At 41.8% G+C, this 14,395-nt stretch overlaps 1 protein-coding gene across 3 annotated transcripts in view; it reads right to left on the reverse strand.

Annotated features, from left to right (window-relative positions):
- The window catches only part of LOC124794678 (beta-parvin), a 110,909-nt gene that overhangs the window by 20,254 nt on the left and 76,260 nt on the right, over positions 1–14,395 (reverse strand). For all 3 annotated transcript variants that reach the window (XM_047258213.1, XM_047258214.1, XM_047258216.1), the window contains exon 4: positions 13,557–13,730. In XM_047258213.1, coding sequence (XP_047114169.1) covers positions 13,557–13,730 — 174 coding nt within the window. The remainder of the gene's footprint in view (positions 1–13,556; positions 13,731–14,395) is intronic.

The raw sequence follows: 14,395 nt of genomic DNA on the forward strand, positions 1-14,395 counted from the left end.
TCGAACTATAATTCTGTGTTCAAAGTTTATTAATTCCCTTTGTGTGACCATAAACACATTGGAAATCTTTTCACTGAATCACCTGAGTACAAATGAGAACTCCGCCAATGCACTGCCGTTTTATACCTTGTGTACGCAATACTACCGCCATTTGTATGCGAGTTCATTCCTATCACATGACTTTCATTGTCTCAGTGTATTTAGTTAACTGGGCAACACAGCGGATCTGTGTCGAATGCCTACCAGAAGTTAAGGGACACATCAGCCAGAGTGCTTGCTCCTACTGCCTTCTTGGTATCATGGACAAACAGCGCAAGTGGGGTCTCACACCATCAATGTTTGCTGAATCCTATTAATTCATCAAGGGAATTTTCTGTCTCAAGAAAGCAAATAACATGTTTTTAAATTTGAAGAGACATTGGTATCAGCAATATAGACCTATAGTTATGTCCATCTGATTGACGAATCTGCTGAGCAAGTTTAATGGTGTTTCTATTCTCTAGTCACTCACCTCGATATCTGTCATTCTGGTGTTCATGCGATGACTGAAAGGAGGAAAAACAGTACAAAGTTCTTGAATGAAACAACTTTAGACAAATAAAATAAAGAATTTTGGCCTTCTCTCTGTCATCTTCCATTTCAGTGCCATTTCCTGACTTCAGCTAATAAGGAGAGGTCCCCAGTGGTGGTACTGACTCAGGGTGTATACGTGGACGAGGAAAAAAAAAAAAACTCCCAGATTTTTCCCGGTTAAAAGTACGTGTGTGTGTGTGTGTGTGTGTGTGTGTGTGTGTGTGTGTGTGTGGTTTGAGGTTTTCGGGCACTAAACAGCGTGGTCATCAGCGCCCAAACGCATAGAAACAGTAACACATGCGCTGAAGGGACGAAGACGGACAGCGAACAAGGAGAACGGCTAAAAGACACAGACCTGATGCAGTTCCAAATCCTCACATACAGAGGCAAAACAAGAGAAGAAGAAACACACTAAAAAGGAAAGGAAACACAAGGAAAAGAGAACAGAAATCGAAGTGAAACAAGTAGGTAATCGTGACTGGCGGACCTCTTACCTAAAACCTCGGTGAGCCAGTCACACAGCAGCACATTAAAATCCTCTCCTTAAAATCCGAGGCAACAAATTGGACAGGACACAAAACCGTAAGACCTTAACCACAGTCGTTGCGTCGTCTTGCAAAATAGAGGGCAAATCCGGTGGCAAGGAAACCGCCGCCCTCTGGTCAGAGAATAAAAGACAGTCAAGTAAAATGTGGCGGACAGTTATCTGGACACCACAAGCACTGCAGATTGGGGGGTCCTCCCGCCGGAGTAAAAAATCATGCGCTAAGGGACTGTGCCCGATGCGGAGGCGAGTGAGGAGAACCTCATCCCGCCTGCATGACTGGTAGGACGTACGCCATGGCCGCGTGGTGGCCTTGACCAGACGCAGCTTATTTCCACCGACTGCCAGCCACTCCTCTTCCCATTAACGCACAACACGAAAACACAAAAGGGAGGTAACAGCAGGGAGGGGGACAGTACATTCAACAACACGAGGGAGGGAACGTGCATCTTTGGCAGCCACATCCGCCAGTTCGTTTCCCCTAATACCCATGTGCCCCGGCACCCTGCAGAAAGAAACCTCCTTCCCCTGCCGTTGCAGGTGGAGTAGGACATCATGGATACGTGGGAAGACATCTGACGTGCACCAACATGTACACTGCACATTTTCATATTACAAAAGTATAAATATAATTCCACCAAACACCACATGTTACTTTCCGAAGCATTGAAATCGTCATTGTGATGCGCTTTTGTAAACCAGTCACAGCTCATGTCATGTGATCTCGCCAGCTGATGACAGTGGATATTCAGAACATAGGACACATGATGTAGTCTGCCAAAAGCAACATCACTGTTAGGTAACGCGAACACACAATATGGAAAGTTAATGGTTTAAATTAATATACGTAGTGTTGCTACAAGAAAAGAAAAGCTTCCACATATAATTTTGCCCCTTTTTTGCATGTGTTACACTTTAAGATACATCACACAAATGTGCCAGTAAAATGTCTAAGAACGACATAAATGTTAGATCGTCTGGGCTCGAAATTATTCTAAATCATCGTACTCAAAGAGTTGATTTTTAAATGAAGAGTCAAAAGCTCTGGGATTTATGAAATCCATCGTACATTCTCGCACGTAGTTCATCTTGCATAAAATGAAATTTACTTTGAAAGTAACGGTTTTCAAACCACCATTCACAATATTTTCCAGTGACCTGTTAGAAATAGGTTCATTTCAGTACTTGCCAGAGGGCGCCTGATAACAAGCGTCTTACATAATGTCATAAAAGAAACAAGACATTAGAGGATGCTCTAAAAGCACGGGTATTTTGTGAACCACACTAAAAATGCATAATTCGGCTTGAAGTGCACATTCGTATGTAAATATTCTTAGAGTACCAGTACTGTATTATCTCATGTTTGGTTCTTTATTATGGCATAATACCATACGTTCTAGAAGATGAAAACATGAACAGTTGAAACTAGCCAATAGTGTGGAATTAAACACTCCATTTCAAATAAATTGGCTGGTTCAGCAGAAAAGATTAATAAAAACCAAATTTCTTTAGCAAATCGACAGAAATAACTTCATTGTTCTGCAATGCGATTAATGTTTGACTATCAGAAAGGGGAAATAAAATAAAATCTGAAACTAATAACATATTTTAGCCTTCCGTAATTATGTAATTCACTTGATAGCTCCCTGTCACAGAAACCAGTTTTGTTTCATTTGACGTAAGAGCAATCAACAAAAAGAAAACAGCAAAATCACCAAACGTAAACACGGGTCACGTGAGACTACCCAATTACCCATTACAACTTAAGACTGCTCTGTAGACCTGCACCGGATCTACGATATTTCCGAACCGGGGCAATACTAGATAGTGCCCCCCCCCCCCCCCTCGAGCATTTGAGGTAGGCCACGAAAAAAAAAAAAAAAAAAATCGACTTTTCAAAAAATGTCCATTTTGTAGTGCACATCTTTCTGAAGATGTCTGATACATAAAATATATGTGTTAGAGGAAATGTAAGACATTGTTTGGTCTTAAATGTGCCCAAGTGCAGTCCCACACCTCTTCACACAGCATTCTGTCGTACGTCACTGTATTTCGTTCTGTGGAACTCAAAGATGTAACATTTTGTAATGGATGCCATCAAACTATATTCAGGACAGTGGAAATTAAAATTTCCTGAGGTGCCTCTCCTGCTCTCGATCGGCCAGTTTGACAACCTGCCCCCGTTTCGAAGAAACTCACAATAAATACTGGATGGGATTATTTGTAACCGGGAGAACAGTAACTTTTGAGAAAATTTGCACTCTTTATTGCCTGTTAGCTAATAACTTGAATGTTTTGTGTGACATAAAATTAAATATAGGATAAATGAAACCAGTAAAGACAATAGACAAGCAAGACAGTACACATTTCTTCAATCCTTAAGTCCTTGCATTGTTTTTATCACTAATCTTAGTACAGCTTTACATGGCGTGCTTTCCTTTTGGGTAAGAATCTATTAGCTCAACAAAGTTTGTCAAACGTTTTGCTACATGAAAAAACCAAATGTTGTCTAATACTGAAAATACTATTAATACGAATAGAACCCAAGACTAGCATGGTTTCTCAATCTGATTACGTGTATTTTGTCACGAAATAGGTCTGCCTAATATTGCAGCAATTGTAACAAACACTGAATAAACGACACTGTTTTGGCACAAATGGTCATTTTTATAACACGACAGAATATAATCAATGCCTATTAGGCCTACTACAAGCAAAAAGTTTCATGTTAAGAAATAGTTTCACATTTCATTCATACGCTCTAGCTTCTGAAGCAGTAGTACAAAATTTTTATATAAATTTGGAATCGTCATATTCTTCCAAAATTTGTGTGATGTCCCCGTTTCTTCTCCTTCCTCATTCTAACAATCTTGTCATCACTAATTCTGTGAATATTCCTGCAAGGGTTAAAACTTATTCTCTGGTTAACTTGTCTAATCCTGCCACAATCACCGTTTTAGTTATTCTGCGTTTTTTCTCTGGTTAGGTGTTATTACGTGTTCGCACAACGCGTTTTCCGCGCTGCTCCCACAATAGAACTTCAGCAGCTGCTAGCCGGGGACTGTACAACTGGCCTTTACCACTGTAGCGTTCTGGCAAAAAAGCTGCAGAAGGTACTACTCATACGCGACTCAACTGCGCATGCACATGAGCTTGCTAGCAACTGCTCAAACGAATCTCCTGTAAGCAGTTGTGACGTCACGCTAATCGGAGGCAATTTGCTGTTATGAAGCATTGCATCGTCTTCCTAAAGCCGTCGACACATTTTGCTGTTGGCAGACGCTTGTGTGAGCACTGTGTTTTGTTGCAGTATATGGCGCATTTCCTTGACAACTTTGTTTTATTATAATTTTTTCTCTCTCTCTCTCTCTCTCTCTCTCTCTCTCTCTCTCTCTTTCAAGTTTTACTGCAGCAGTATTATTCTGCAGTAGTGAAATACAGTAATATTCTTTGTTAGAGTATTGGTTCTTACCGGTCAATGTTACAAAAATTTAACTGAAAACTAAAACAATGAAAAATTCCTGGAATTCTAAAAAACTCCCGGGTTTTTCCCAGTTTTCTCCCGGATGAAAAAATTCCCAGGTTTTTCCCGGATCTCCCAGTTGTCCCGGGTCGTATACACCCTGTGACTTTTTGAAACCAAATACATGGGGATGTAGGTTAAGATCCAAGGTATCACAACCAGGAACCGTTCACACTGGTGAAACATTGTTTGTGACTAATTGACAAAAATATTACTGAATTCTGTGTGATCCTCAATAGCATTAAAAAAAGTCGTGTGGCCTACAATGAATAGGGTAAGGGTTTCACTTGCAGGAGGTTGTGGGTTTGAATCTTGTCAGAAGTATCATTTTCATTTTAAAAATCTTTATCGAAATGGTTTTTGATCATTATTTTTATTCGATTAAGTGGTTTACATTTGCTTTTTATTTCTTTACCTTTGTCACATCATTTTAATCACCATTTCTTTATCTCACTCTTTTTCCAGTCAAAATTTTTGTGTATGTGAATTTAATATATATAAAATTGAATTCACATTCACAAAAATTCTGAGTGGAAAAAGAGCAACATAAAGAAATAATGAAACGACGACGGGGAAGGGATAGCAGTATACAGATGGGGGGAGTGCAGTGTCAGGAGGTTTTGGGACAGGGAGGTGGGGAAAAGAGCAGTGAAAAAGGAGAGGAGAGGGGAAAGATGCACAGGCTCACTGGTAAAGGGCATAGAGGGCATCAAACAAAGAGGGTGGGAGACAAGAATGGGGAGGTGGTGATAGGGCATAGGGTTGAAACTGTTGGGTGGAGGGTGTGGGGACAGCATTTTACCGTAGGTTGAGACCGGGATAATTACAGAATCGGAGAATGTGTCTTAACGATAACTCCCATCCATGCAGTTCAGGAAAGCTGGTGGTGGAGGGGAGGATCCAGATGGCTTGGGTGGTGAAGCAGCCATTGAAATCAACCATGTTACATTCCACTGCACGTCGTGCCACAGGGTGGTCTACTTTGCTCTTGGCCATAGTTTGTTGGTGGCCGATCATCCTGGTGGACAGCTGGTTGGTAGTCATACCAATATAAAAAGCTGTGCAATGATTGTAGCAGAGCTGCTTCCACAGGCGACCCGGCCCCTGATTGAGTAGGTTAAACCTGCAACAGGACTGGAATACTAAGTGCTGGGTGGGTGGATTGGACAAATGTTGCACTTGGTCTTAGACACAGGTATGATCCTTGTGGCAAAGGATTGGGATTGGGCTGGTTCTTGGGGTTGGTGGGAAGATTGTGAGTGTGAGGGGAAATGACATGGTACATCTGTTTGCAGATTAAGTGTGAGGTATACCTGTCTGCGAAGGCCTTGGTGAGACCCTCAGCATAGTGAGCAAGGAGTTCTTATCATTCCAGATATGCCATCCCCAGGTGGCCAGACGGTAGGGGAGGAATTTTTTGGTGTGAAGGGGATGGCAGCTGTCGAAATCTGGAGCCAAAACATACTCCTAATTGTCAGCTCCAGAGAAGCCTCAGTCCTATCCAAGGGCCCTACCTTTAGTCCTACACCCAAATTTAACCTACTCTCCTTCCTGCCATAAGGCCTCTGCCAATTATCTGACTACTCTACCTCAGCCAATTATCTGATTACTCTACCTATAAACTTTGCCAGTGTGGTCCCATCCCAGAAGTCCAACACAACCTCCAATCCCTTCTTAGAGCCTTAGGCCTTCCCAGAACCTCTCCCTTGAATCTATTTTCCTCATCGCCCCTATGACACCCTGCACACCCACCTTCCACATGCTCCCCAAAATCCACAAAACCAACAATCCTAGACGCCCTACTGTGGCTGGTTACTGTGTCCCCACTGAAAGAATTCTGTCCCACATGAACCAACACCTTCAACCAATTGCGCATAATCTAGTCTCCCAGATCAAAGACACCAATCACTTTTTTTCACCAACTCCACTTATTTACCCCCTGAATCCCTACTCGTCACTGTTGACACCGGCTCCCTATACACCAACATCCCTCATGCCCATGTTTTTACCGCTATTGAACACTACCTTTCCCAACGTCTTTCAGACTCCAAACCCACTACTTTATTCATCATACACTTACTGACTTCTTCCTAAACCACAATTACTTCTCCTTTGAAGGGGAGGTATACGAACAAATCTGTGGCTCAGCCATGGGCAGCCCCATGGCCCTCTTCTATGCCATCTACACAAGGCCTTCCTAGCCTCCCAAATTGGCTAACCCTAGTCTGGTTCAGGTTCACTGATGATATCTTCATGACTCAGGGCCAAGATACCCTATCTTTGTTCCCTCACAACCTCAGCACCTTCTCTCCCATCCACTTCACCTGGTCCTCCTCAAACTAGCATGCCACCTTCCTAGACACTGACTTTCTCCTCTCTGATGGCTCCATCTGCACCTCTGTTCACATTAAATGCAATTACTAACAGTACCGGCATTTTGACAGCTGGCATCCCTTTCACAACAAAAAATCCCTCCCATACAGCTTGGACAGGACATCTGAGGATAGCATGTTTGCAGTGACAAGAAGTCCTTTGCTTAGTATGCTCTGGATCTCACCAAGGCCTTCTCAGACAGGCACTACCCCAGACCTAGTCTGCAAACAGATCTCCCATGCCATTTCCCCTCATATCCCCAATCCTCCCACCAGCCCCAATAACCAACCACAAAGGAGTGCCCCATTCATCACCCAGTACCACTCCACACTGGAACGAATGAACTACATCCTTCACTAGGGTTTTGATTATATATCATCATGCCCTGAAATGAGGGATATCCTACCAGAGATCCTTCCCAACCTCCTAAAGTGGTGTTCCACCACCCACCCAACCTCCACAACATCCTAGGCCATCCCTATGCCACTCCTAGTCCCAATCCCTTGCCACAAGGATCATATCCCTGTGGATGACCAAATACAAGACCTGCTCAATCGACTCACCCATCACTTACTATTCTATTCCATTTCAGTCACTGATTTATCCTACCCCATCAGGAGATGGGCCACCTGTTGAAGTAGCCATGCCATTTACCAACCCTCCTGCAAACATTACACAGCATTTTTTATTGATATGGCTACCAACCAACTGTCCACCAGGATGAACGGCCACCAACAAACTGTAGCCAAGAGCAAAGTAGACATGCAACGGAACATAACATAATTGATTTTAATGGCTGCTTCACCACCCAAGCCATCTGGATCCTCCCCTCCACACAATCAGCTTTTCTGAACTGCACAGCTGGCTGTTATCTTTACAACACATTCTCCGCTCCCATAATTATCCCAGCCTCAACCCACGGTAACATACTGTCCCCACACCCTCCACGCAATAGTTTCCACCCTCTCTGTAATATCATCTCCTACCAATTCTCATCCCTCACCCTCTTTGTTTGCTGCCCTCTGCCAATTCACCCGTCCATCATTCCCCGCTCCTCTCCTTTTTCTCTCCTTCTTCCCCACCTCCCTACCCCCAAAACCTCCTGACTCTGTGGCTGCTGGCATTCTGCGCACTCCGCGACACAGTGTTTGTCTCTCTCCCCATCCATACACTACTATCCCTTCCCCTTCCCTGTCCCCTCGAGATTGTTGCTTACATCCCAAGTGATAGTTGCATTCTGGCCCATGCCGCCACAGTTGGCGGACATGTGTGCATGAGGTGCGCTTGCCTGTGTGTATGAATGATGTGTTTTTCTCTTTTGCTGATGAAGGCTGTGGCTGAAAGCTGTAAGTAAGAGTCTTTTAATTGTGCTCATATGCAACTTAATGTCTTTTTATAGTAAGTAGCAATCTATATTTTCCTACATTGTTAATACTATATTAACATCTTATTTCTCTCATCTGCAATAATGAATGTTGTAAAAGTAACAGGGCTAATATTTCACCCACTCTGAAATCAGTAAATAATTTATCAGCCCTATGGAGAAGTTTCTCTATCCTAAAAAACCTATACAGGGATGTCAGGTCTCCTCCCCCCCCCCCCCCCCACCCCCCCCCCCCCCCGCACACGCACCCATTCCTATATGTAGTGTGCTCCTGATCTATTAAGGCGGTCCCACAATTCTGCTCCCAGTAGCACAGGTCAATGAATTCACATCTAGGATCACCACAGAATCACCAAGGCCTCTAATTTAGGACATCCACTCTGTTCCAAACCAGATGACTTTTTCAGTTCTGGGAAAAATGATGCAAAATGAAACTCAGCTTCCACTCCGTGTGTGAGGCTAGTTGTTTTCATCAATACATCCAGTTGCCTGTAGGAACCAAAGATCACCTCTGAACCCAGGTAGCAGGTGTCACTCATAACAATATGAACCACAATTCACAGCCATCTGTACCCAGTGCATTCAACTGTCCCTGGCTGAGCCCCTAAGTTCTGACAATTCCATGCAGCAAATATCCATTGGAAATGGGCAATATCGGTTTTTTAGGCCTAAAGGGGCAGCTGTTCCGCATTTATCCACTTTAGTGTTTCACCCAAAATACGCATGATCCCTCCATTGTTGACCGTTCACTCTTAGAAAAGCGTGAACCAGCCGGGTCAGGCAAATCAGAAGGCACTGCAACATCAGGGATTCCAGGTGATACTAAATGTCCACCAGAAGTGCCACATCTTTCATGGCAGGTGTCTAGACGACACCATGGCTTTAGGCAGCAGCTTTCAGTCAGCCGACCACGGCCAACACAGCTTCCAACTATTTACGGACATTGGTGAATTCCCCATCCAACAAAAGACATTGTCTCCATCCCTCTTCCCCTATATTCAACTATACAACAACAAACATACCACTACCCCAAGCAGAAACTAGATACAATCTGAGTACAGCCACACTACTCTTGGCATCACTACTAAAGTAAGTGTTGAACATGAACAAGAGATACTGCTGCTGACTGTGGTGGCTGGTTGCTGCTCCACATCTAAAGTACAACTGTGCCAGTACCTGTGCACATTAGGTAGTTATTAAAATACGTTCCAGAGAGACATCTAATTCCCCAACTTGCAAGAACAGCCAATGGTTTAAGTGTGGCGTAGCTTCATACATAACTATTCAAGAAACTTTTGCCACCATGAAGGAGTCACCAGACATGAATGCAATTTACTACACATAATATTTATAGTTTTACGAAGAAACACATGTATATACTACATTTACTTAAAAACTCATTGTTTGGTGAAGCCATGCTGTGATAATAGCCTGTACATGTCATAGCTTTTATTTAAATCCACAATTTTGATGCACTGATTACTGATGAGTAATTATGATGTAAGATCTCTCAGAACACAGGATTTACTGTCTATCTCTATGCTATTTATTCAAATCAATTGTCTTCCTCTTAAAGGAACAGAAAATGACAAACATGCACTTTAGCTACTATCTGGCTCTGAGCAAAAACAGAGGGCAAGTTTCCAGTCTGCCATAACACAAGACCAAACAAGAGAGTTAGGATCTGCCATTAGACAAAAAACTAGAGAACATAAACCACTGTAATGGAATTTAAAATAATTGTAAGAGAAGCATACTATTTCACTGTCTAACTACGAAAAGACTCAATTATTGACAATATAAATATCTAATCACATTATCAGGGTTGCCATAAGTTTCCCCAAGTGAAATTCCCTGATTTCCAGACAAGTTTTAGCTTTTTTCCCATGACAAATTTGGGATCTCAAGGGTGAGCTAAGACATACGTTGACAATCTGTCTTTGCAGCCATGGTACAAGAAATAATAGCGCAAACAAGGAAATATCCAAAAAACAAAAAAAACAAAAAGAAGAGACTTGCAAGCAGGTGAAGTTTCCTGATGTGAGCAAAAATCTTAAGTACTAACATCAACGTCTTTTGTAAGGAACTGTTTTTAGATGGAGAAAGCAAGACAAATGGTATGTGTTTCATTAAAACCACTGATGTTATTTTATTTCAATGAAGCAAAACACATTTGGTGACAAGAATACGCATTTCCTTAGAGTCGCATGACAGATTTAAAATACCTTCACTGCTTTCAGAAATAATCTCAAAAAAGTAGGCCTCTTGAAAGAAGGATATAAGTGGAAAAGAATTATGTAATCCAACACTGTAGGTGACCACCAATAAAATGTTGGTTCTACTATGTTCATTACTGTCTGTTATTACCCATGTGTTATATCTATTATTTTAGATGTATTATGTGATTTCTCTTTTGAGAAATATATGAGTACATAGTGTACAAACTGCCAGCGACTGACAATTTTCTTCTTCTTATCGTCCATACTCTATAACATATAAACTACTTTTGAAGTGCCAAAATGTACTAGAACAAATAAAATGTCTATAAAATGCCACACTGCACAATATACTTGCAGTGAGATAGTCGCATTTCCTGAAATCCATCGATCATGGCCTCTGGCCTGCTGAGGAGCACCACAGTCCTGGGTCCATGGATAAACCATGAAAGTCTGCTGCATTACACCAAACACAAACAGATCCAGCCTGCAGGTAGATCAGTGAGACTAGACCCAACAGGCAAGGCCTGCACATTAGGGGGAACCAAATGGCTTCAGATCGGCAGGTGCGATCCATTACAGATGCCCACAGAAACGGCCTGTGGTTTTGGCCTGGCATGGAAATTCACAAGCCACAGACAGCATCTTGTTGAAATGAGACCACAGTAATCAATCCATGTAACAGATAACTTGTTCAAATACTCTGAGCATGAATAATAATGAGGATAGGTAGCAACTCACTGTAAAGATGATTGTTGAGCCACAGACAGACACAGACAAGACAATCACACTCTCACAACTAAATTTTCAGCCATGGCTTTTGTCAGAAAATGAGAGCACACACACATTAACACAATTACTCAGACACAACTCATGCACACATGACCGCCATCTCCAGCTGGTGTGTCTACAGTCTCTGGAAATCAGATCCAAACAAACTACTACTCACACTTCCCCAACTCTCAGTGGCAGCTGCTGGGCTAATAGCAAGAAGTGGTAGCCGCTCTGACTGCAAGCTGAGGGAAGTGATAAGGGGAGAAGCAGTAAGAATGAGGGCAGTGCACATACTCAGCTACACCCAGCCAGCAACGATGCACGACACCTCAGTAAACAAACTATTTCATCTACTGAGACAAAAACGAGATCTTCCCTTTTTTTTCCAATTTCCCCTGCTATTTCCCTGACGTGTTTGAAATTCTGATTTCCAGAACCCATGGCAACCCTGATTATACTATTTCATTGGTGTGATGACAAAATAACCAAACATACGTTATTTAAAAACTTACCAGTGTGCTGTAAAGATTGATTAATCATAGTTTTGAGATTTTTGACCCTATTCCTCCATCCTGTATCTATAATTTTATAATATCCTGCTACTGAGTCTCTAAGCAATTTGAGTACAAATATCAAAGATATAACTCATTTAAAGACAGATCTTTACAACAGCCAGATATAATAAAGATTGGAAAAGGAGGATGTAGTATTACACATCCCATGGCATGCTATCCATAACCAGCATACTGTCTACAAGGTGGCCAATACTGAAGCCTGTTCCACTCTTTGACAATGGCCTTCCTGAGGTCATCCTCAAATTATGACAACAGCCCAAAATATGACTGATCCACTTCCTTGGTGAACTTGTCTTGAGACATGCACTGGCACCTGGCTGCTGTTCAACAACCACAAACTAGTGTCAGACAAATCCTGCTCTCATTGGTGACAAGAAACCATTCCAGATTTTCCCCATGCCAACTTTCTTTGAGCACCATGTTTGTTCTGTTGTTCACACTTGATACCTGCAGACTAAAACGGTCATGCAGAGATGATTGTATACCATCTAGGTCTGCAGAGCTCTCCCAGTTGCCTCTAAAAAGACAGTGCACTGTGTTGTTGCATTCTTATTAGAGTATCTGCGTGTCAATTTGCTGGTGGTGGTCAAAGGCTGGTGGTGTTGGGTGCAGGTGATTGTTATAAGGAAGAGCTTCAAAGCCTTGTTTGTCTAGATAGCAGCTGAATGTTTGGAGGAGGTCACTGTGGTGTGTGCCAAATATGGCAGGCAACTTCCTATGCTGACAATCCTTCTTGCCACAAATTGGCAGTGTGGACATGGCCTTAACTTGAAATGACATTTTGAAGCATGTTGACAAACTAAACAGTCCGTACAAGCTGCACCATCACATTCAAGATTAGACACACAGTATGTCTTATTACACTGCAATCAGAATGCAGGTGTATTTTCACCTCTGCTTAACAGGTGGCTATACAAAGGGAAATTTTGTGGTCAAAAACAGAAAATAGTATATAGTTAAGAGGTTTCTGACTGTAATAAACTATGCATATCTTAAGGATAGTGCAAAATCTTTTTTGAAGTGTTTCCTAAGTCAATGGGCAGTTCAGGGAAGACACCATATCCTTAATGCTTTGAAGAGTCTTTAAAAGTCCTTACGTCATACGGAGAAGTTATAAGAAACCAAATGGATACTGCTCTGGGCTCTTCAATCTATTTGATGTAATGGTCACTGCCAAGACCAGGTACACAGCCACAACTTCTTATGATATGCAATGCCACAACAGAATATTAAACCAAGTGTTCGTCTGATATGACACTGAACAATGATCTGGAAGATAATGTTCACTTCCCTACCAACTCCGTTATCACTCTGACTCATGGTAACTTTAACCTCCTCAGGAGTGGAGGAGGGAGAGGGAGACGGATGGAGGGAGAGAGAATTTGTTGCCTATTGACATGCTACTTTGAGAGTGGTACCATACTGTAAGACTATACAACAATTACATATTAGTGGTATAATGTTATATGACATCTTGATATATCAAGTTCTTGCATTCTCTATTAAATTGTGCTACACAAATTTTGAGATTTTCTTTAATTGCTTTATGTTTTCATTATAGGAGTAAAGTTACTATTATTTTAGGAACACTTACCCAATAGCTTCTGCAGTACCTGCCCATCATATAAATCTTCCTCAATATCTTTGACTATTATCCTCTGATCTGCCAGTTCATCATTTATCCATTCAATGAGCACTGCAATGAGTTCTTTCAGCTTTGGATCTTCAAAGGATCTTGGCTCTATCATTGACCGCTCCTCATTTTCCTCTAAGAGTACAAATATTGAGTGTCCATAATTGTTATTTTTGCAAAAAATGTTAGGCCAATTCCATTTCATGATATGGCAAGAAAAACATAATGACGATAATGTTATTATTTACCCAAAACTAATTACAGACATAAGATCACAATGCAGCCTGCAGAGCAACAGGAAGTAAATTGCAAAATAAACAATAATGTTAAACACAATGTGCTAATGCTGACAACTTTGAACAAAGCAACTGTACCACCATTCGAGGTGTCAGAAAACAGAAACAGACAGTTTTGAAATATGGTGAAAATACGCCCACAGTCAACACGAGGCAATACAGGGGAAACTAGTAGCCTCACTGTTTTCTGCATAACTCTGATGGTTTGCTGATTCGACCGACTCCTCTGTTAATATCACATGAATAAGGACATGAGTTAAGCTTCTTGCCTTGAAACACATGCAGAGCAGCCACCTAGACTCTAACTTGACACAATCACTATTATGCCTCTACGGGTGAACCACTGCATAATGGAAATTATGACAAGTTAGTTGCTGCACACACCTGCACATATACACTACAAATTTGTGAAGAACTACACTGTTAGTCGACAAGAAGTGAAAAGCACTTCCATAAATAATAATATGTATGACCGAAAATTAAATAAAGACAGGGATAAATATA

This window comes from Schistocerca piceifrons, chromosome 4, assembly GCF_021461385.2.
Source record: "Schistocerca piceifrons isolate TAMUIC-IGC-003096 chromosome 4, iqSchPice1.1, whole genome shotgun sequence".
NCBI lineage: Eukaryota > Metazoa > Arthropoda > Insecta > Orthoptera > Acrididae > Schistocerca > Schistocerca piceifrons.